This window comes from Chanodichthys erythropterus, chromosome 8 (genome assembly GCF_024489055.1).
Source record: "Chanodichthys erythropterus isolate Z2021 chromosome 8, ASM2448905v1, whole genome shotgun sequence".
Classification (NCBI taxonomy): Eukaryota; Metazoa; Chordata; class Actinopteri; order Cypriniformes; family Xenocyprididae; genus Chanodichthys; species Chanodichthys erythropterus.
In genome coordinates, this window is record NC_090228.1 from 11,351,422 (window position 1) to 11,376,084 (window position 24,663).

Below are 24,663 nucleotides of genomic sequence, written 5' to 3' on the forward strand. Positions count from 1 at the left end.
CCACATTTAACAGTACGTTAGCAACATGCTAACGAAACATTTAGAAAGCCAATTTACAAATATCACTAAAAATATCATAATATCATGGATCATGTCAGTTATTATTGCTCCATCTGCCATTTTTTGCTATTGTCCTTACTTGCTTACCTAGTCTGATGATTCAGCTGTGCACAGATCCAGACGTTCTGCCCTTGTCTAATGCCTTTGATAATGTTGGGAACATGGGCTGGCATATGCAAATATTGGGGGCGTACACACCGACTGTTACGTAACAGTCGGTGTTATGTTGAGATTCGCCTGTTCTTCTGAGGTCTTTTAAACAAATGAGATTTATATAAGAAGGAGGAAACAATGGAGTTTGAGACTCACTGTATGTCTTTTCCATGTACTGAACTCTTGTTATTTAACTATGCCGAGGTAAATTAAATTTTTGAATCTAGGGCACCGTTAAGATGTTATTCACTGAAAATCCTGCTTGACAGCATCAGCATTCACTTTCATTGTAAGAAAAAGAGCAGCTTGGACATTCTGCTTAACTTCTCATTTAGTTTTTCACAGAGAAAATAAAGTCATATGCGTTTCAAAACACATGAGAGTGAGTAAATGATGACAGAATGTAAAGTACACTAAACTAAATTATACTTAAAGATGTTTGTGAATTACACTGAAACATTTCTGCAACAGTATATGGGGCCACATTGTGTTTGACAGAGTTGTTGACATTGTGGTTTCACCTCAAAGCTATTTCCCTTCTTTTATAAGCTGGTGTCAGTACTGTTATTGAATTCACTGGCCTTTCAACTTCTCTCGGAATCTCATGTCCTTGAAGTGGCGTAGGAATGGAGTAAGTTATGGAGAGGAGATTGGTCAAGATTTAAAAAAAAAGAAAAAGGAAATGTTCTCACCATTTATGTCTTCTCTCCTCTTTCTGAAGCAAAGTGCCCTGGTGGTTGTCGGAATGGAGGCTACTGCAATGAAAGGCAGGTCTGCGAGTGTCAGGATGGGTTTTATGGGGTGCACTGTGAGAAAGGTAACCATATTTATATAGGCCCACCATCAAATCAATGTTGGCATGCAGGTTATTGACAGTATAGTTTACTGCATATTATGAAACAAATTAAAATAAAATAAAAAATAAATAAAATAAAATGTTAAAAATTAAAATAAAGAACAAAATATTTATATTTAATAAAACATAATGTAATTATATATTATATATTTAAGCATTATAATTTAAATATAATTTTATTTTAATATTGATTGAAATATTTAAGTTTTGATTAATAGTTTTGGTCTTACTGGATCTCTAGTGTCCCATAAAGGTCTCTTAACTTACCTGCAACAAAACAAATCCATTAACAACAGATGTAGAACCTTGTCATAAAGTGTCCACTGACAATGAGAAGTGTAATCTACAAGACTTTATTATTATTATTATAATTTTTTTTTTCAGAAAGACAAGCTTCCTTTGGAAACAAATGAGTGCATATAGTTTATTATGATGATGATGATGATGATTATACTCAACCTCAGGGCCTCACTTCCCAAAATGCCTTGTGCAAATTACAAAGCGTGGTTAAGCCCGCTATGCGCTAGTTTATATGAGAGAATGAAGCATGCATGTATTCTAGAAGGTTTCTGAAAAAAAAAAAAAAAAATGAATTATCCAGGTTGGGAGGCACAAACATGTGTTTTTCATCTATTTACAACTTTAAAGAGCGGTTTACCAAAAAAAAAGGCTTCCATTAGACGCTGAAAATGTTTTCAATAATCCTCGATGTAGCTCTGCTGTGTTTGTACCTAAACCGCTTCCACAAAACACCTTTCATCCAACAGCTTTTGGCTGATTTGTTTTTGTCTGCATCGCTGCCAAAACCACAAAGTTTTGTGTTTCACATATCAAGAAAACCTGCAGCCCAAATAACAGCAGCAACAAGAATTTTAACTGGGTTGTTTTTAATTTAAAACTAAAACTATAATATATTGACTGCATAAATGTTTCAGCCTGGAAGCTCTGTGAAAAATTAAGTTACATTTTGCATTAAGATAATTTGCATCATGTGGGCTGAGCTACTAATCGTGAAGCACATTTTAAGGTAACAAACAAAATCCTCTTTTCCTCATTTTTAGCCCTGTGCTCCCCAAGATGTCTAAACGGTGGCCTGTGTATGAGCCCAGGTGTGTGTATATGTCCTCCGGGCTACTTTGGACCCAGCTGTGAGAGAGGTTGGTTTCCTACCCGTTTCCTACCTGTTTTGTCATAACATACATGTATACACTCTGAAATGGTTTGATCAATGATTCGGTCTCTCTAAACCCCTCCTTTCCAAGAGCCTACTCTGCTCCGATTGGTCTGTTGTGATTGGTCTACTGCTTACAGCGCATGTTGGAAAACAAACGCCCATTACCATATCTGAATTTCAGTTCCAGAGGCTTCCTCAGTGCTTGATACACAGTGATAGTAGACATTTTTCACAGGCAACCAATGAAGACCACAGGCTGGCATTATGCAAATTTGTTACAAACATTTGTAGGTTTGTTCAGGAAGTAAGACTGATGACTCGTTTCAGGCAGAATTGATTCATTATTTTTTGGGAGACAATAAATATCTAGTTCAGTAATAAAACTCTAGATGGCACAGCCTTTACATGCAGTCTGCAATCAATCACATTATTACCGCAAAACAAGCTCATGGGCCTCTGCTGCAGTCAAAGAGATTGCTTGTTCAACATTTAAGTAGTCTGGTTCAGTGTTTGCTGTTGGCTAATCTTGCTGCAGCACACTATCAGAGTTCCTCTGAAAGATAAGTGAATGGTCTTTTATTATTCCAAATCACTAATCGATGTTGCATGATCTGCATTTATCTATTCATAAATGAAGCGAACACACACCTGTTCAGAATCATGTGTGATGTTTTACAAGTTGCGTTTGATGCAAGGAGTGAATAATTAAAAAATGTAGCATGAGAACATGCATTTTGAGTCAATAACAACAGCAGTTGCAGCAGAAAGAAAACTTTGCTTTGATGTTACTGCCAAGCATAGCTTGCATGAGAACATGTTTTAAGTGAAATTAGATTTTTTCCATGAAGATAGAATGTGCAGGTTTGTTTGATACCCTGTGGTTTTGCTGTTTGTATATATATATGTATATGTATATGTATATATGTATATGTATATATGTATATGTATATATGTATATGTATATGTATATATATGTATATATATATATATATATATATATATATATATATATATATATGAAGAGTTTGGTTCCAAAACGCAATAAGTCCATTTTGATTAATTTGAGTAAAAAGGTGTTTTCTTTACCAAGAAAGTGGCAAGATGAAAACCACTATTTTCTGTTTCAAACTTTCACATAGCATCTTTTGGTTATAAAAACATTAAAAATTCAAATCTACATTTTTATTTTAAAAAGTTTATTATAAAAACGTATTATTTTTTTCCCAAAATGCAATAAATCCATGACATTTTTTTTCCAAAATGCAATTAATCCATCAATATAAAAGTTATTTTTCAAATTGAAAATACACAACAAAGCAAGTTAATTCACATATATGACAGAGTCTAAACTTTGCCAATATTTATTTTATATACAGGCATTTTACTAAAAATACATTCAGCCGTTGCTCCCAAAATGAATTCAACGGATCATCTTGTTAATGTTATAAATTATTTGTCATCACCGATTAACGAGTATCTGGCGCCACCGCACGGTTAAATAAACACATTTGCAGAGTACATTGGTATTAAAACGGCTTTTTAAAAAAGCCTTCAATGTTTACAGTGGGTGGAATGGTGCGCTGTGATTGGTTGAGCGGATATATCACGTTCTGCAGAAAAAGGAGACTGGCGTTTGTCGCGTTTTGGAAAGAAAGGGAGAAAACATGACAGAATAACATGACGGATATCACATTTTGCGCAAAAATGATAAATGACTTTTCAATACAGACCAGATACTATACTGATTTTGGCGGAAACTCAATTTTTTTGAAAATGGCGTTTATCGCGTTTTGGAACCAAACTCTTCATATACATATATATATATATATGTACTGTATATACATGTGTGAGTGTGTATATATACTGTATGTAAACACTACCAGTGCCGGGCCAAAAAAATAGTCGCTGTTTGGATTTAAATAGGCAAATTATCAGGCTCAAATTGTGAAAAAATGGTTTGGAGGGAGCATTTAGAATCCTTTTCACACATAAATTCGCACCTCTCAGTCCAGATCATAAATTCATTGAAAGTCCATGGGATGTGCTGGAGGAGACTTTACAGAGTGCTTGACTCTTGCATTGTCAATACAAGATCTTGACCAAAAATTTATGCACCTCTTGATGGAAATAACATCACAATGTTTATTTCCATCAAGAGGTGTATTATTTTTTTGTCAAGATCTTGTATTGACAATACAAGTAACTCCCAACCAAGACAAAATACATTAACATTGCCAACGTGCCAAGACTATTTTGAGAGTTGTCATGAACTCGTTCAGTCATGAAACTCATGACCCTCCACCTCCCCCAGCTCCACCTGTCTAGATCATACTTGTTATGCAAACCACAAACCATAAACCAATACTTGACAGGACAGGAACTTGACTATAACATGTTATAAAAGAAGACATAGAGTACACAAAAAAGGACAAGGTTCAGATGAAGGCTTTAAATACATATGGGTTAATGACTTAACATGACTAATTAACAAATTAGACGGGAAATAGACTTATTTTTGGAAAGCGAGAAAATCTGATCACAGTTTCTACATGTTGTTGTTTTTCTTTTCTTTTTTTACAGCTGTTTTTAAATGATTTAGACCAAAAGGCCAAAACCACGAAGCATGATCTACCAAACTGTTAGATAAATAAATAAATGTTTGTGCTTTATTTTTTTATTTATTTCTTAACAGCAAACTGCAGCACCACCTGTTTGAATGGAGGGACGTGTTTCCATCCTGGCAAATGCATCTGTGCTGTCGGCTTTGAGGGAAGCCGCTGTGAGCTCAGTGAGTTCAGCTACATATCTTCATCGATACTGTGAAAGGAACAAACAATAACAGCACAAATTAAATTTTAAAATGAGTTTTTAGAAAAGAAGTTAAGTAAGGACTGCAACTACTAAAAGCTAAAAGGGTTTGGTTTTATGTGCTTGATGAATCATGGTACCACGGTAGCCTGTAAACTCAAAAGTTTCAGGTCAATATGATGTTTAAAAAAAGAAATTAACATTTTTCAGCAAGGATGTATTAAATTGTGACACTAAAGACATTAATAATGTTACAAAAGATTTCCATTTAAAATAAAGGCTGCTTTTTTTTTTTTTTTTAACTTTCTGTTCATCAAAGAATACTGGTTTCCACAAACATTTCAAGCAGATAATAATAATATTTTTTTGAGTAAGGATCATGTGACACTGAAGACTGGAGTAATGGCTGCTGAAAATGCATCTTTGCCATCACAGGAATAAATTACATTAATATATATATATATATATATATATATATATATATATATATATATATATATATATATATATATATATATATATATACATATATACAGTACAGTCCAAAAGTTTGGAACCACTAAGATTTTAAATGCTCACCAAGGCTACATTTATTTAATTAAAAATACAGTAAAAACAGTAATATTGTGAAATATTATTACAATTTAAAATAACTGTGTACTATTTAAATATATTTGACAAAGTAATTTATTTCTGTGATGCAAAGCTGAATTTTCAGCATCGTTACTCCAGTCTTCAGTGTCACATGATCCTTCAGAAATCATTCTAATATGCTGATTTGCAAAAAAAATATTGTACACAAATATTTTGTACAATTGAACACATTAAAAAATACAAAAAATAAATAAAAAGTACTATTCAAAAAACATATTAGAAATTCCTGAACTTAAAAATGCTAATACTCTTCTGAGTTTGACTACTAACTAAACAGCTCTATTAACTTATAATGTAGACTGTTAACTGGCAGTTACAGTTTTATCATCATCTTTCAAAGGGAAAGCTGTGTTGTTTTTCTTTGGTTGTAATAGGCTCACTTCCACAAATTGCCTTCAGAACAGTTCTCCAAGTAAACTTCCTAAGTGAAGTGTGTTCTCACATTAGTGTTAAATGGGCCGGCACCTACTTGGGCAAACACAGGATGTAATGCAGTTGTGTTGTCACCCTAATCACTAATAACAACCTCATGAGCTCACATACACTCAAGCAGTGTGGCGTTTTATCTCAGGCCCTGTTCTCTGACACAGAAATCAAGCTTTTTTCCCTTTCTTTTTTAAAATTATGTATATATATATATATATATATATATATATATATATATATATATATATATATATATATATATATATATATATATATATACACACACACACACACGGTCAGTAGTCTAGTTCATTTGTGTATAAACAACTCTACTTTGACCCCAAATGTCAACCTTTCTTGTTCAAAGGCAGGAAGTATTGCAGTATGTAGAGGTGTTTGGTCTGAAAAGGGAGGGAAGAGAAAATATTGAGGTAACATTTCCGTAACATTTTAACAGCATTAAGCCAGTTGTTGCCGTCTGGTCCACTGCTTTGACATAAACGCCTGTTGAGGTCATGTTATGTAAAGACGTCCCCCCTTTTTGTCTAGTTTCATGGGTATGGATTTCGTCGATTTGTCATGGTACAAAGAAGCCGCTGAAATGCAGTCGATCTTGATCAAATATGCAGGTGTAAGAAGATCCGCAAGTGTTTGGAAAGGGTCTGTCCGCCTATGCGCCCTGCTTTTGTTTTTTTAAAAGCGTTAAATTTCCTTGTTATTTTATTTTATGTCTTTTTCACTTTACTATACTTTTTTGTACATCCTCTGCTGGGTGTTTTTACATGTTCTCAATATATTTGTCTCATTTTCAAGTGATAAATATCTAAATATCCTTAAAGCAAGACCGGTTACTGCAGCTTGTTTTCATTTGCATAAAACCCTAATGGCAAAAATTATAAAATAAAGCTTGTAAAACCCTAATGGCAAAAAAAAAAAAAAAAAAAGCATGTGCTCAAAAATGTAAATGTTAAATATATGCCAGTTTGTTTAAACTGACATGAAGTATAATTAACAACTTCCTGTCTCAAAAATTAAAATTTTATATAAATATAAATGTTAAAGCTGTAGTCCGAGATTTTTGGCCCTCTAGTGGTTAATAAACAGAACTGCATGCGTCTTGCGGAAGAACATTCTAGCCGGACCTACTTTTCTCTGTGTATGTCTATGGCGAGTCACGCAGTTACTGTGATACTCTGCGGCGAGTCCTACCAGTCCGATCTGAAATAGTTTGAATATAAACACTTATTGTAAGTGTACCATAATGATTCAGGATAAGACAAAAACACGGTTTGGAAAATGGATTCATGTTGTACATTCTCATTATATAATTTTTGTAAATTTTGAACACAAAAAAAGTTACGGACAGCAGCTTTAAATGTATATCATTAATATATAATGTTCAAATAGATTTAAAAATAAATAAATATATAATATTTTCAGTGTAATTCCCCAACGTCCATTAATTGGGATTGCGACTAATGCAGTTTGCGTTTTGTTGTCTGCAGGTAAATGTCGACAGCCTTGCAGAAATGGAGGTAAATGCACGGGGAGGAACAAATGCAAATGCAGCAAAGGTTACCATGGCGATCTGTGCTCCAAAGGTGAGATTATCTCAACTTGGCAGAAGAACTGTGGACATTTTTGATCAAAAGCACGTTCCACTGCAGCAATGCTCTACGCGCTTTGCTCACGCACAATACACGCACTGTAAAAATGAGCCGTCGGTGCTTGATTGCACCTTAAATTTTCCACTCGGGCTGCAGGCTTGCTGAACGGCACGATACATTTCTAAGACTAAACACTGCCTCTCTGTGTATGGCTAAAAAGTGTATGTGTATATGTGTGTGCAGCTGTCTGCGAGCCCAGCTGTGGAGCACACGGGACTTGTGTGGAGCCCAACAGGTGCCAGTGCAGGGACGGCTGGAATGGACGTCACTGCAATAAGAGTAAGACAACATCCCTTTTCCCAAGGCCAAGTTACTAATTGCCACCTGGAAATGGATTAGAGCAAGAAATCCGCTGTAATGTCAGGGTATTACCATGGATATTTAGACATATTACCACAATAATACCATCGTTTTCTGGACATGTACAAATTATATTCTTGATGGTACCGTAAATTGAACCTATGATATTTTAAAGGCTCCTAATTTTGTTTTGGAGGTCTCCTTCAAACAGTATCTGAAACAGTTTGATCAAAGATCCGGTCTCTCTAAACCCCTCCTTTCTGAGAGCCTACTCTGCCTTGATTGGTCAGATGGCCCAGTCTGTTGTGATTGGTCTACCACTTATAGTGCATGTTGGAAACGAAACCCCCATTACCATATCTGAATTTCAAGTCCCAAGGCTTCCTTAGTGCTTGATACACAGTGATATGAACAGTAACGATGACGTCAGTTTTACTTTATCAGTTCAAGCCCTCATCCTTTGGAAGTGCATGCAAAGTGGATTTGCTTTCGCAAAAAAAACAAAATAAAACAAAAAAACAGAATCTTCTCGACATGTCGACAACACAAACCAAACTAAAATCATCTTTGACTACCATGTTTGAGGGCGGGTCAAAGACAATGACATGCCTACAAAGGTTTGTGCAGGAACTTAGATTGGAATTACTGACAACTTGTTTCAGGCAGTTCAAACTGAAAAAACAAAACAAAAAAACAACTCATTATACATCATGACCCTTAAAACTAAAACAGACTCAAAATTTTATATAAATAAAATATTTTTGATTTATGGTATATTATAAAACTTATACTTAAAACTTAAAATTATATACTATAAAACTATACAACCTCTATAACCCACTTGCTTTAAACATGAAATTAGCCACTAGACAACAATGAAACTAGATTTAAACATTTTTAAATGATACCAGTTAATGCATTAACTTTTGTACATATGTAAATGTAGGGGGGAAAAAAGACAGAAAAGTCTTTTAAGCAAAAAGATAATATAATCTTGTATAATTTTTGACATGCGGAAGTCATGGTCTATATTAAACTTTATATATATATGTAGTTTATAGTGCTATTTAGATATTTTTAACAAACTATTTTTCCTAGACAAGGGTACTGAACAGTTTTATACCATTATTAATTATTTAAATATTTTATTATTTATATGGACCATGATACTGCAACAGTATGTTTGTGTAAGGCAAGTTACCTTTGTTACCCCCTTGCATTTAAGCATTGGTAAAGCAATTTTTAACCAACTGTTTTCTCTTATTTTTCCCACAAGGGTCAATAAGTAGTATTGAATAGTTTCATATACCAATGTTTGCACAATTTGAACTAAAGCCACAGCAAAAACTGCTTGATTCTCAGTCATAAATGCTGTTCTGCAAACACACATATGATTGCTCTCTTCCTCCAGGATTTCGTGGAGGAGTCTCCAACAGCCAGCGGGTCTCTGGTTCTAAGCACAAGTCACAGCCTGTGGCTGCGAAGGACACAAAGGAAGCGCCCGAATCCAGTCAGCCCTCTGAGACCAACTACGTGGTTTAAGTATCTAAATTTTGGGCCAACGGCCCCACCATTTCAATGTCGCCTTCCCCGGAACAAAGCTTTCATCATTCTCTTCCGATCCAATTCGGGACACTCCCAAGCTGGACTGCTGCTTTCTCAGAGCGAGACTTGTTTTTGTAGGACAGTCACAGTGTCTTATTTTACCACACTAGCGCCTTTGATATAATATCTCCCACATTCACCCTTCATCGAGCTTCTGTCCTGCGTCAACTGAGAGGGGAGTGAGTCACATGGTTGTGGTGAACGTCTGTGATGTTTGTGCATAGCCCTGCGGTTTAGCTTCAGATGTGGCGTTGAATCACTTTGAGAAGTGTACGCTACGATCCGAGAACTTCCGGGTGTGGATCCAGCTTTTCTTAGGATGGTAATTGCTGTGTTTGGCTTGTGCTTGAGGTTTGTCAGATTGACCTGCTCATTTTGTAAACATGTTGTCACCATTATTGTCACTAACATTCTTTTTAATGCAAATCATACTTGTGTAGTAGCTTCTCCAATAAGTACTTGTATAAGTAATATGTATCCTATTCATGTTATGTAAAATTGAAATATATAGATATATATTTAGATATGGGTAAACAGTCTTTAAGTGTATGCTTAACGTTTTCATACCTATGTCATGTTGTCATAAACATAAAGCCAAAAAATCTTCATTTTTCATTTGACTTTATACAAATAAAACATGTTTTCTTGGAGTCTGTGAAGATGGAGTGTCTTAACAATTAAAAGGACAGTTTTGTCATCATTTACTCACCCTCATGTCATTCCAAACATGTATGGCTAACTTGCATCTGTGGAACACAAAGGGTCTTAAACTAAGTCTGTCAAGCTCCAAAAAAGCACCATAAAAGTGTAAAAATGGTCCTCACAACTCACTGAAAATCTGTCTTTGCTTTACTTGGTGTGTCCATAAGAATAAAATTCATGAATTAAACGCTTAGTTACCCAAAAATGAAATTTCTGTGGTAACACTTTACAATACGGTTCATTAGTTAACTACATTAGTTAACATGAACTAATAATGAACTGCACTTATACAGCATTTATTAATCTTTGTTAATGTTAATTTCAACATTTACTAATACATTATTGAAAGCTTGTTAACATTAGTTAATGCACTGTGAACTAACATGAACAAAGAATGAACAACTGTATTCTCATTAACTAACACTAACGAAGATTAGTAAATACAGTAACAAATGTATTGCTCATTGTTAGTTCATGTTAGTTAATCCATTAACTAATGTTTAACAAATGAACCGTATTATAAAGTGTTACCAAGATATTTTTTGATGAAATTTGAGTTGTTGCTTTTTTTACCTCCCATAGAAAGCAATGAAATGATCACATTCAAGGTCCAGAAAGTAGCAAAGACATTGTTAAAATAGTCAATGTGACTACAGTGGTTCAACTTAATTGTTATGAAGGGACGATAATACATTTTGTGCGCAAAAACAAAACAAAAATTACAACTTTATTCAACAATTTATTTATTCATGGGTTCGTTTTACAATCTCTTTATGAACTTTATGAAAGCTTTAAAGTTTCAGTTGTGTAGCTGTCAATGGAGGCACAGAAAGCTCTCAGATTGAAAAGATCTTCATTTGTGTTCTGAAGATGAACGAAAGTCTTACAGGTTTGGAATGACATGAGGCTGAGTAATTAATGACACAAAATTCATTTTTGCACCCAACTATCCCTTTTTTTTTTTGGATTCTTTGATGAAGAGAAAGCTCAATTTATGTTCAAGCATTTATTTGAAATATAAATGTTTTGAGGCATTATAAATGTCTTTACTTTTGATCAATTTAATGATCCTATATGGCACAGTGCTGGAACATGACTCTTAATCTTTCTTTAACCTGCTTAAATGTTATTCCGTCATTTGTTCCACAGGGTTTCTATAAGGGAGGATTGTAAAAATAAAGAGTTTTACGGGCCAGTCTTAAGGCTTCTGTGCAATTGCAGAGAGTCTACACTGTGGTGGGTCTTACTATGTGTGCGCTGGCAGGCAAATAAGTTGCTTGTTGCTCTCCAGTGTAGAATAAGTGATGCTTTCTTACTAAAAAAAAAATCCAAGTATAGTGGAAAAAAGCAAGGCTGATAGAATGAGTGCAGATGTTTACCATCTCCACCATCATGAAATGAATTGTCAGATGTTGGTTTCGGTAAAAGTAACATCATGCAACTGGAATGTTGATGTCTACTTACCAAATACATAAAGCCTTGTGCAACAGCCACCTGGAAGAGCACTCATCCTTTGAGCTAATCACTCAAAAAGCAATCTTTGGTTTTCAAGGTTGAAAAGGTCTTGTAAGAAGAATGATGGCAATGTGCATACAAGCATACACACACACATGCAGACTAGGAGGATCATTCACACATTACACCAATTAACCTCTATGGGGGGGCGCCGCTCGATCAGCCGTGCTTCCCGCCGCGGTTCAGAGGAAGCTGGTGTGGTGGCCAGAGAGGACAGGTGAAAATAAACAGATGGTCGGGTGATTATTTGTACTGTTCCACATCACATAGCAGCTCGGCCCACCATGATTTGACTGCGGTGCCCATGGGAGCCACGCAAAGTTGCCCTGTCAGGTCACCTTTCATGGAGGAAATACAACAATAACAAAAACACTAGGTGGAATGTCAAAAATGTAGCAGGCAAATGAAATGGCGGTAACCATGGAAACCATGGAGTCATTTAGTGCCCGTGAATTTTCCAAACATCTGGTAACTTTCCGTTAAACAGGTGCAGGAACAGGTATGTTCCATTTGTATCTGCCTCTGGGCGCCGAAGCGGGTACATCAGAAAGATTCGGTCTGTTGAGAATCAATTGAAATGTTCTCTCCATTACACTTCATATAATGGCTCCTCTGAGAATCATAACATCAGAAAATTCACCTTCTGATCAATGTAGGTCAGAATGAAGGGCAAAATAATATACTTACAGGAAATACTTGAAGGAATATTCCAGATTCAATAGTTAAGCTCAATTGACAGCGCTCGGCATAATGCTGGTTACCACAAAAATGCGTTTTGACTTTTCTCCTCTTCTTAAAAAACAAAGGCCCATTCACACCAAGAAAGATAACTGTAATGATAACTACTGTTTAAAGGTGCCATCGAATGAAAAATTGACATTACATAATGTACATATAATGGGATCATTAATATGCACGCCCCCAATATTTGAATATGCCAGCTCATGTTCAAGGCATTAGACAAGGGCAGAACGTCTGGATCTGTGCACAGCTGAATCATCTGACTAGGTAAGCAAGCAAGGACAATAGCAAAAAATGGCAAATGGAGCAATAATAACTGACATGATCCATGATATTTTTAGTGATATTTGTAAATTGTCTTTCTAAATGTTTCATTAGCATGTTGCTAATGTACTGTTAAATGTGGTTAAAGTTACCATCGTTTATTACTGTATTCACGGAGAGAAGAGCCGTCGCTATTTTCATTATTAAACACTTGCAGACTGTATAATTCATAAACACAACTTCATTCTTTATAAATCTCTCCAACAGTGTAGAATTAGCCCGTTAGCCATGAAGCACAGCCTCAATATCATTCAGAATCAAATGTAAACACCCAAATAAATACTATACTCACCCATGCATGCATGCAGCATGCATGACGAACACTTTGTAAAGATCCATTTTGAGGGTTATATTAGCTGTGTGAACTTTGTTTATGCTGGTTAAGGCAGTCGAGAGCTCAGGGGCGGGGGAGCGCAAGATTTAAAGGGGCCACGCACTGAATCAGTGCATATATAATTATGGCTCAAAATAGGCAGTTAAAAAAATTAATAAAAGAAAAAATGTATGGGGTATTTTGAGCTGAAACTTCACAGACACGTTCAGGGGACACCTTAGACTTATATTACATCTTGTTAAAACTTGTTCTAGGGCTCCTTTAATTATAAAGTATAACTATGAAGCATAATGTAACAATCATTCTAATTCTATGAGAATATTGAAGTCAACATCACAATTATAACAGCATGATAACAATATCGTTGGAATCACCTGTAACTCGCGTGTGGGAGCTTACGGTGGAGAGCGAGGGCATGAAGGAAAGCCCCGCCCACTGAGGATGAGCAAGGGCCATGCTCTGGGGAAATGGATTTAATTGATTTCTATTCTGAAGTAACCTGTCTTCTGTCATCATCTGAACTGTCTGTCTGCCCGGAACTATCTGCCTGTCCCGTCACGGCCACAGAGGTCGTTCCACTGACCAAAAATAAAAGAAAAAGTAAATAATGCATTTAGTCCTGGTTTGCATTGTTCACACTGTCATTTTTAAGACCGAACCTAAAGATAAAAAAATTGCACACAAATGAAGATCTACTGTTAGGAGGTGGCGTTTCTGACGCCTGTACCAAACTGTAATGGCAATGTAGCTCCTATGATGAGAAAAATATTTCTGTCGAACCGCACCAGAGTTTGTTTGGAAGTGGACCAAGACCCCTGAAAAGACATCGCTTGTTTCAGGGTTGATGGCAGCGTTCACACTTAACTAAATAAACCGCACTAACAGAACAATTGCACCAGAGTTCATTTTAATTGAACCAAACTTGCCAAGTGTGAACACACCCTTAAACAAACCTGACACACATGCCTGAAATTTACACCTGAGAGCTTCACGGAAGGAACTTTGTGGATGTGATGATGTTGTGAAGGCCCTGGTGAAGAATAGAGAAGCAAAAGAAGTCAGTCTGGTGGAGTCTGTTTGTGCCAGTCAGGAAAATTCCCCTGTGGTGTGGAGGAGAAAGACAGAACCAACAAAAGCAACAAGCGCATTATGCCCACTGTGGCGAAAGGTTCTCGTCATTGTCCCAGCAAAAGAGAAGCAATGAAAGCAGGACATCAAAGGGGGAGCAGGAGAATGGGCTGTCTGAGCCAAGAGCTTTAGATCTGCTCTTCCCCCCATACATAATCACCCCGCTGGAAAATACAGTAGGCTTACAGGTAGAGGTCGAGAACACTGCAGCATGGTTATGGGCACTGACTCTTAATGCAAGTGCCATTGTTATAGACACTCTGAGCTTCAATTAGCTTTATAATGAAAGGTAAACTAAGATTTAAGTCCAAAACACATACATGTATCTATCTATCAGAGTTCAATCAATTTCCAAGACCTTTCTAGATTTTCCAGGGCTTTGACTTATTAGATTAAACTATTAATTAATACAATAAAAGTTCCAAAAGGGGTGGGATTTTTACAAGTGAAGAACCAATTTTGGTTCCACAAAGAACCTTTCAAGAACCACTCCATTATTTTTACCCAAAGAAACTTTTTCCACTATAAAGAACCTTTTGTGCAACTGAAAGGTTTCATGAATGCTAAAGTTTCTTCATAGAACCATTGATGCCAATAAAGAATATTTATTTTTAAAAATTGTATGCAATGGTTATATGAAATTTCTATGATTTTTCCATAACTTTTTAATACTTGCTAGGTTTGAAAATCAATATTTTCCCTGATACATCAAGGTTTTCTATAGAATTGTGGGTTAATTGTGAGACAGACTTCTTGTTTCTTTCGAACTGCACACCCATAAAATTCTTTCAATTTTTTTTAAACATTGATAAATCTGTTCTTTTAAATTGTATAAAGGGGTTTGTCTATAAACGTGTGTGGCAGGACTTTTATTGTTAACAATAAAACAGCAAAGAGTGCAAATAGGCAAAAAAGACTAAATGAAAACACCTCTGAATCCTTTAGAGAGAATGCCAAACCACCCACTCCATCAAACTAAACCTGCCAAGAAACATCAGAGAAAAACCTGCTGTGCCACCTTCTTTTAACATGGTGAAATGTTATAAATAAAGGCTAGGAAAATTATACAGGAATTACACACACACAGACACACACAAAAAAGTAGTAGGAAAACGCATTAGCAGAGCATCTTCCAGACGAGTGGGACAAAGTGTCGTTATAAGACTCTAACTAAATAAATCACTTCACTAAGACTTTGAAATGCAATCACATTTACATGGATAGTATGCCTTACATCTCCCAGTCTATATGATTGTGTGTATAGCTGTGTATAGCTGTAACGTGAATCAGTGTCTCTAGAGAATAGGATCTTTTGCTCTTGTCTCAAGACAGCCCTGCCCTGCTTCTCCAGAGACAAAAACACTGACATCAAAGCCTCGCTGTCATCACGCAAGAATTTCTGAGTGCCCCCATCCTTCAAGAACCAGCCACCCTGGAATTTTAAGTGGATTTCTCCATCCCATCTCTCCCTGGGTCTTTCTGAACAGAACGGGTGAGGGGGGATCCAGTAGTAGGCTATGGCTGGCAAATCATGTGACTTCTAAAACTGAGACAAAATTGAACTCCTCTCACTGGTTTTCAGTCCCAACTCCCTTATGTAGACATGCATATGATGAAATGAAGGGTCTGCGGCAGTTGAGATTAAAGAGTTCATCCATAAATTAAATTCTGTCATTTATTACTCGCTTTCATGTTGTTCCACACCCACAAGACCTTTGTTCATCTTCAGAACACAAATTAAGATATTTTTGATAAAATCCGATGGCTCAGTGAGGCATCGATTGCCAGCAAGAACACTTTCCCATGCCCAGAAATGTATTAAAAACATATTTAAAACAGTCAATGTGAGTAAAGTGGTTAAAACTTAATATTACAAAGCGACGAGAATACTTTTGTGCACCAAAAAAAATAAATAATGACTTTTCAAAAATGTCTTGTGATGGCCGATTTTAAAACACTGCTTCGAAGCTTTACGAATCTTTTGTTTTGAATCAGTGGTTCGGATCACGTATCAAACTGCCAAAGTCGCGCGAACAATTTAAATTCCGAAACACTTATGATGGTAACGAAGCCTCGTTTACTGAAATCACGTGACTTTGGCGCTCCAAACCACTGATTCGAAACAAAAGATTCGTAAAGCTTTAAAGCAGTGTTTTGAAATCGCCCATCACTAGATATTGTTGAAAAGTTGTTATTTTGTTTTTTTGGTGCACAAAAAATATTCTCGTAGCTTTATAATATTAAAGGTGCCCTAGAATTTAAAATTGAATTTATCTTGGCATAGTTGAATAACAAGAGTTCAGTACATGGAAATGACATACAGTGAGTCTCAAACTCCATTGCTTCCTCCTCCTTATAAATCTCATTTGTTTAAAAGACCTCCGAAGAAGGTGGCGAATCTCAATATAACACAGACTGTAACATAACAGTCGGGATCATTAATATGTACGCCCCCAATATTTGCATATGCTAGCCCATGTTCAAGGCATTAGACAAGGGCAGACCGTCTGGATGTGCACAGCTGAATCATCAGACTAGGTAAGCAAGCAAAGAAAACAGCAAAAAATGGCAAATGGAGCAATAATAACTGACATGATCCATGATATTTTTAGTGATATTTGTAAATTGTCTTTCTAAATGTTTCATTAGCATGTTGCTAATGTACTGTTAAATGTGGTTAAAGTTACCATCGTTTCTTACTGTATTCACGGAGACAAGAGCCTTTGCTATTTTCATTTTTAAACACTTGCAGTCTGTATAATTCATAAACACAACTTCATTCTTTATAAATCTCTCCAACAGTGTGTAATGTTAGCTTTAGCCCATTAGCCACGGAGCACTATCAAACTCATTCAGAATCAAATGTAAACATCCAAATAAATACCATACTTACGTGATTAGACATGCTGCATGATGAACACTTTGTAAAGATCCATTTTGAGGATTATATTAGCTGTGTGAACTTTGTTTATGCTCTTTAAGTCAAGCGCGAGCTCCGGGGGCGGGGAGCATGGGAATTTAAAGGGGCCGCAGCCTGAATCGGCGCATATTTAATGATGCCCCAAAATATATAATAAATAATAAATAAATGTATAATAAAAAATGAATAAAAAAAATTCTATGGGGTATTTTGAGCTGAAACTTCACAGACACATTCAGGGGACACCTCAGACTTATATTACATCTTTTGAAAACACGTTCTGCGGCACCTTTAAGGTTAAACCACTGTACTCACATGAACTGTTTTAAATATATCTTTAGTAGCTTTCTGGGCATCTGAAAGTGTTAATTATCTTGCTGGCAATAGAGGCCTCACTGAGCCATCGGATTTCATCAAAAATATCTTAATTTGTGTTCCGAAGATTAACAAAGGTCTTACGGGTGTGTGAAACGACATGAGTAATTGACAGAATTTTCATTTTTGGGTAAACTAACCTTATAATGTTTAGATTATGCAGAAAGCTAATGACCTACCTAATGATCTGCTTTAAGGCTCCAAAAATTACTCAACATTTCCAACATTACTGACAAAAAATGAGGCTACATACTGTAATCAATTTAAAGTTATTAAACTTTTAAATGTGGGGTGGGGGTTCTTGGGTCTATAGCAGGTACAGTTGGTTGTTTGGCAGTACATCTCTTCAGTGGGTTGTACTGTTATTTAATGTGTTTTTGGATTGTTATGCAGACGAAACACTGCAAAAATATCTTTCCAAGAGATTTCAGTAGACCAAAAAAAAAAAAAAAAAAACAACTCCAGACAACATGAGCTGTGGGAAATTATCTAGGACGTTATCTAGGAGCTTTAAACAGCGGATGCCATTGAAAACAAGGCAAGTCTATTCCTCACAGCCTGGCGTTCATACCTGTCATGGCGCTGCTCTGAATAAGGTCCATACAACATGGACAAGAGGGTGTAATCCTGCCACCTATCAGTGATGCGCTGTCACTGCATCTATGATCCATCACAGCAGCACCATGGCTGAACAGGAAGCGCCCGCACCCCTGAAATCTCTCAACTCGTATGATCAAACATTTATTTCTTTTATTAATAAATCCAACCGGAATGCCGAAGCATGGTGGGTAAACTTCTCGGGGAAACCGGTGTCTTACGGCGACATAAAACCGGGGAAATCGCTTCAGATGAACACATATCTGAGTAAGTAGGCTACCGTAGAACTAGCAACCTATCCGATTTCCCGCTCCAGTTTGTACTAACTCAAGTATTTTCCAGCTCATCCGTGGATCTTCAGAGCACCTGACGGAGCCAAACTGCTGGCTAACCTCAGTGAAGTGTACTTTCCAACTCAAGCGCAGTATGAAGAGTACGGACACCCGCGGTACCAGCCTGTGTATGTGACTGCACCAGGTGCGAGTCCATCCTTAATGCTTCATATGCTTTAAAATGCACAATACTTTCATTTCAAATGGATATTTATGTTCTGTTTTTGACAGTGTACTCTTTACAAGAATACTGTGCACGGTTGATCCGGAGTATTGTAAGAAAAGAAGACATCTGCAAGCTGGAAATCCCCAATGGTTTGAGAAAGGACCTCAGTCGTGAACCCGATCTACTGAGAGACATTAAAATCTTATCTAACAGGAGATCAATAAATGGTTCAGACTGACCCATTTCCTTCCTCCTCAAACAGAAAGCAGAAATCATTTTTGATATCAGATGTTTAAAGTGAAAGAATGCAAAAGCTCATACTTTCACTTTCATCGTTTCTTTAAACATGTGGACAAAGGAACCGGTTTTCCGTTTTTTGTTGTTGTTCTACAATGTTATTTTATGCAACGACAGGGATCAGCATTTTCATTTATATTTCCCAATAAGCAGTGTTGGGTAGGTTACTTTTAAAAAGAAATTAAATTAGCTATTAATTACATCTTCAACAGTGTAATTATATTACTCTCAATAAAATGTAATCCCTTACTTTACTAAATTACAGTAATTAGATTACTTGTTAATTAGTTACACTCAACACTGCGAATAAGAGCACTGCAGTATTCATTTCTACCTGTTAAACTACAGAACAATCACGGGTATGATGTTGAACATCATAAAATATGATGTTATGATTGGAATAATATAGTTAAAAAAAGTGGACTGGATATCACACTTGGAATGCTGCTAAACCAATCAGATCTGAGGATGGTAACTAATTGTTGTAGATGAAGACAACACATGCGGGTTAAAATATTTTATTTAAATTTTTACATCAAAGAACATAAAATTACATCTCAGTTTTTTTTTTTTATATGTGACCATTTTGCCCTTTAAAAAAAAAAATCAATTAGCAATATATTTCTGTATTATGATAAATAATATTTTTATTTTGATGAATATTGCACTTTGGGTACAGACAAATAGAGGTCCTTGAATATTGTATTTTGAACCTTATATTTATTGATTCTTTTGAAACTGACTGCATGCTGCTTTAAAATAATTATTTAATGATCATAATATTGTTTCACCAAAGTCTGCTGCAATAAAAAATTATTTTATTAAATTTCAAGATGTTTGAGTTGTGGTTTCTTTACAGCTCCTAAAACTTTCTTTCATGTAATTCAGGCCTTTTTTGTAAGTGTCTAGTTACTTTAATCATAAACATAACATATACATACCCAAACTAAACAAAATATTGCAGGCTTCACGTAAAGTTTGTTCCCAAACCATTAAAAGGTATAGTTCACCCAAAAATGATAATTATCATTTACTCACCCTCAAGTTTCCAAATCTGTATGAGATTCTTTCTTCTGTTGAACACAAAAGATGATATTTTGAAGAATGTTGGCAACCAGACAGTTGATGGTAGCCATTGACTTCAATTGTATTTCATTGTATTTTGGAAGTCAATGGGGTCCACCAACTGTCTGGTTACCAACATTCTTCAAAATAACTAATACAGGATTGGAACAATATGAGGGTGAGTAAACGATTACAAAATCTTCATTTTTGGGTGAACTATCCCTTTAACACTGATTTATTACAACACCTAAATAAATATGAAAAATCACCATGGATTACAGGTCACACTACAGTCAAAAACAGAGGAATCCAATCAACACAGTTAACAGATCAAGTTAAATTGTACAATCATGTTCGTAACATTCACATTTGGCCATCAAATTACAATTGCTGCAAGTATGCAGCTGGTTTGGAAACAAGGTGAAATTACAATACACTAGGAGTGTCTTGAGCAGCATCTCAACTAATGCAAAAATGAAGCAAAATCAGAGGAATTCGCTGTTAATGCCCAACAGATGTTTAATGATTTATATTCAGAATTTAATGATTTATATTCAGCGCATGTACTTATATTCTTATAAATATTTCATATTATCTGATCTATGTTTTTTTTGTTGTTGTTGTTGAGATCTGCACTTCATGTGGATACTAATTAATAATACAATGTTTACTCAATTAGCTCCAACAGTGCCAAAATATAAATTAAAGGAAATTAAAGAATAATATTTTTGTACCACTCCCATCACTGCACACAGAATTCACCTCTGAAATTGAAGAGGAGCATCACAACATTCAGTGTTTCTTCATGGAGTCGAGAATGCGCAGGATGTACAGGAACAGGTTGACTATGTCCAGGTACAGATTGATGGATGCCAGGACGTGTTCCTCGGGGGACAGCTTATGCATCAGCAAGTGGGTATCGAAAATGATGAACCCGCAGAACAGCAGAGCTCCAGCACCGGCGAAGACCAACTCCACTGTGTCGTTGTAGAAGAAAAGCTGAAGGATAAAAAAAGTTATACAGTTGACCAAATTTGGCTTGAATCAAATTGTGTAACTTGACAACATGGCTCTTAAAGGACAGCTAAGGGTTCTATCTAAATTAAACTCCATCAATATAATAATGTTGATTACATTTGAAAATAATCATTCCATAGACTAAGTATCAAAAAATTAAATAACATATAAAAGAAATAAACTTATTTTATACTTAATAGCAATATTTAAACTTGAGAGCAATCAGTTAAAATATTGGCAGGCCTCGGACTTACCCTCATAAAGCTTGCAATGATCAAGATCCACAGGCCAGCAAACAGACTAAAGATAAAAAAAGATCAATTAGGATTTTTATACAAGTGCATTAATAATAATAATAAAAAAAAAGGGGAAAAACACACACACACAAAGTACTGTTGCATCAAGTCGTCCATTAGACAATAATTCAATTCTCCTCACAAAAGACATTCACTTATCATCCCATGCTGACAAGTGGACCATGCATCACATCATATAATAGAGCTATGGCTCATGGAGTCATATTTTTGTTACATTTCATTTTATTGGCCGGGAAGAAGAATGTTTCTCCAGAGACAATTTCTGCTGCAAAGTAAGAATATCATTCCACATGGATTCAGGGGTAAATGGATTAAAACAATAATTCTTGCACTCAGTTACCATGATGAATGTGACAGATCTGGACCTTGAGCGGATGAGAGAAAGGGAATTACCTGGCTCCGAGCTTGCTGAAGTCTCTTTTAGACTGGAAAGTGTAGGCAGTGAGACCCAGGAACACGGCAGACGTGAGCACAAAGGCCTGAAGCACTACGGTGTACTCATAAAATGACACTGAAAGCAGAAAAATATGCTTTCAGATGATCCATCATGGAGGAGTACATTATGGGACTGGATGTTTATCAATAGGAAAATGCATAAACTTACCTGCAGTGGCTACAGACAGAGACTCCAGCAGTGTCTGCATAAACATGTACAGCCATTATTATCTACTTTAAATTATATATATATATATAAAAAACACACTTTTATATTATATTTCATACTTAAAATCTTGTTTTGATCATTTTTGTGGTATATACTCACAAATCCAAACAGCAAATAAAGATTGACAGGGTGCTGGTGACGGTACACAGCCAATGCAAGGAGCAGGATAAGGGAGCCGATTGCAGATACCAGCACCAGAGAGGGACTGAAAAATGAATGCAGTGGATGACATTGACATACTTACACAGCTTAAAGTGGAATTTACATCATTTATCAGCCACAATGATATGGTGAATCCACAGGAAGGATATGGTCTTACCTTTCATGCACAAAGTTTTTGATGGGGTTGCAGAGCATGAAAAGGGCAGATACAGCAGTGGTGATGATAATCTGCAGTGAAAGGATGGTGTAGACCTTACGGAGGAAATCTAGAGAGAAATAAGACTTGAGCGTCAACTCATTATTATATACACATGGCGAATAAATAATTATAAAGATCACACTTTATATTAGTATGTACTTACAAAAAATTGTTAGGTACAATTTACTTAATGAGTTGAGTTCATGCTGTATTGCAAAGCATTTTTATCGTATAAAAATAAGGTTAGAGACAGGTTTCATGGTATAGTTTAGGTTAGTTAAGGTGTAAGTTACTATGTGCAGGTATCTTTAAAAAAAAATTGTACAAAGTACAAAAAAGCAAATGTAAAAACATTGTAAACAATACATGCATTGTATCAAATGATACATTTAAATGTTAGTACAGACATTTCATATACATTTGGACCTATATATATATATATATATATATATATATATATATATATATATACACACATATATAAATATAAATACACATACTAGTATATATGTATGTATGTATGTATGTATGTATATTATACCGTTTTAAAAGCTTGACGTGGTTTATTTATTCTCAAACAAAGTGTCCATCGTTCATACTAAACCTCGACAAGCAGGTTTGACAACTACAGGTGACATTTTTAAGAAACATGTAACATTCCTAACAAAACTAATAATGATATTTTTAAGTCAGTAAAGTCCAGTGACTCATAACAGCTGATTTATCTTGTGCGCCATATGTCTTCTGTGTACCTGGACTTCATGATGTAACCAAATGAAATAAATAATTTAAATAACATAGGGATCCCGCTCCAGCTGTTTTTCATGTTAATTAGGCCATAGTATTATATTGACTGTACTGTATTGTTGATTACGTAACGTTAGACACCAAATACATGTAAATAATAGCGACTTACCCATCCGGATGTGCACGCTCGCCGTCGCGACGTTCGTGCCATAATTAAAATCATCCTCAATCGATGATCGCGGATACTTCTCCTGATTCATGTTTGATAGAATTTAACGAGTACCATTTACTAACAAATTTAAGTGATAATACGATGGACTCTTCCGTCGTTTGCCTTTTTTCTTCTGTTGGTGGTTTTATCGTAGCTCAAAGATGTGCTATTGCCACCTAGCGGATCATAGACAGCACATCATTCCCCCCACCAAATACATCTATGAAACACATTCAAATAAATAAATCAAAATGTTGATTAATATAAATAAAAATAGATTAAAACTAAATAAACGAAAAAATAGTACATTTAACAATACGGTGACTAGAAAAAAATAAATAATGTAATTTAATAGAATTTATAATTTTTGCATTGTATGAATTGGGTGTTTATAAAAGATAGATGCCTTTTATATTTTAGTATGGGGGTCCCTCACAAGAAAATTATCATATTTGGGAGTATGTGAAGATTGACAATCCCTGCTCAATATTTCTTAAATAGTAGTAGTGTTTAATTTTCTGTTGGTTGAACTGCAATGTCCGACCCGTGAATGATTCGCTCATTTGAGTCGGTTCTATTCAATGAATCGTTAAGCTAGTTAGCAAAACGGACGGTCTAAAATCGGTTCGTGATTAAGTCTGAGTCATTTGGGCAGTTCACGGACGCATTTACTCATTAATGCGGTAAAAAATACAAACAAAAAGCACAGAAACACTGGATAAATGGGATATTTACCTACAATGCATTGAAAAGAAGCCTGATGCTCGTCCTATATCGTTTACCAGTGAAGATAATCGTGATTAAGATCAACACCTGCAGCGCCAGCTTGTGAACGACTCAGGTAAAGGCATTTTCCAAACAAAAAGCACAATACCCTACCTGAAAATTACCATAATGCAGTATTGTACATGAATATAATCATGAGTAAGCATAGCCTATATCATTATTGTAATGTATCACAGCCTACCATGTTTGTTTAGGCCTATTTGTCTATCATTTTATTATTTGAAGTAACTTAGGCTACTATCATGATATCAATATCAATAATAGGCTACATGAATTTGCGAACTATAACTAGCTATTAACTATTTAAATGGATAATTAATTGGGGGTTCATTTCACAAGCAAAAAGTACAAAAACAACATA

At 35.6% G+C, this 24,663-nt stretch overlaps 3 protein-coding genes across 4 annotated transcripts in view; 2 read left to right on the top strand and 1 right to left on the bottom strand.

The window, feature by feature from the left end:
* wif1 (wnt inhibitory factor 1) overlaps positions 1–10,294 on the top strand; it is an 18,217-nt gene extending 7,923 nt beyond the window's left edge. For both annotated transcript variants that reach the window (XM_067391805.1, XM_067391804.1), the window contains 6 exons: positions 935–1,030; positions 2,131–2,226; positions 4,936–5,031; positions 7,637–7,732; positions 7,982–8,077; positions 9,510–10,294. In XM_067391805.1, coding sequence (XP_067247906.1) covers positions 935–1,030; positions 2,131–2,226; positions 4,936–5,031; positions 7,637–7,732; positions 7,982–8,077; positions 9,510–9,640 — 611 coding nt within the window. In that variant the 3' untranslated portion in view covers positions 9,641–10,294. The remainder of the gene's footprint in view (positions 1–934; positions 1,031–2,130; positions 2,227–4,935; positions 5,032–7,636; positions 7,733–7,981; positions 8,078–9,509) is intronic.
* Positions 10,295–18,412: 8,118 nt separating this feature from the next.
* Positions 18,413–19,464, top strand: vhll (von Hippel-Lindau tumor suppressor like). Its single transcript, XM_067390978.1, has 3 exons — positions 18,413–18,606; positions 18,682–18,816; positions 18,903–19,464. The coding sequence occupies exons 1-3, from the start codon at positions 18,426–18,428 to the stop codon at positions 19,073–19,075; spliced, it is 489 nt and encodes a 162-aa protein (XP_067247079.1). The 5' UTR covers positions 18,413–18,425; the 3' UTR covers positions 19,076–19,464.
* Positions 19,465–20,345: 881 nt separating this feature from the next.
* On the bottom strand, positions 20,346–23,674 carry tmbim4 (transmembrane BAX inhibitor motif containing 4). Its single transcript, XM_067390977.1, has 7 exons — positions 23,475–23,674; positions 22,517–22,625; positions 22,297–22,402; positions 22,138–22,171; positions 21,927–22,044; positions 21,471–21,516; positions 20,346–21,198 (listed from the first exon to the last, which is right to left on the bottom strand). Exons 1-7 carry the CDS (start codon positions 23,563–23,565, stop codon positions 20,992–20,994), a joined length of 711 nt encoding a protein of 236 aa, XP_067247078.1. The 5' UTR covers positions 23,566–23,674; the 3' UTR covers positions 20,346–20,991.
* Between the last annotated feature and the right edge of the window lie 989 nt (positions 23,675–24,663).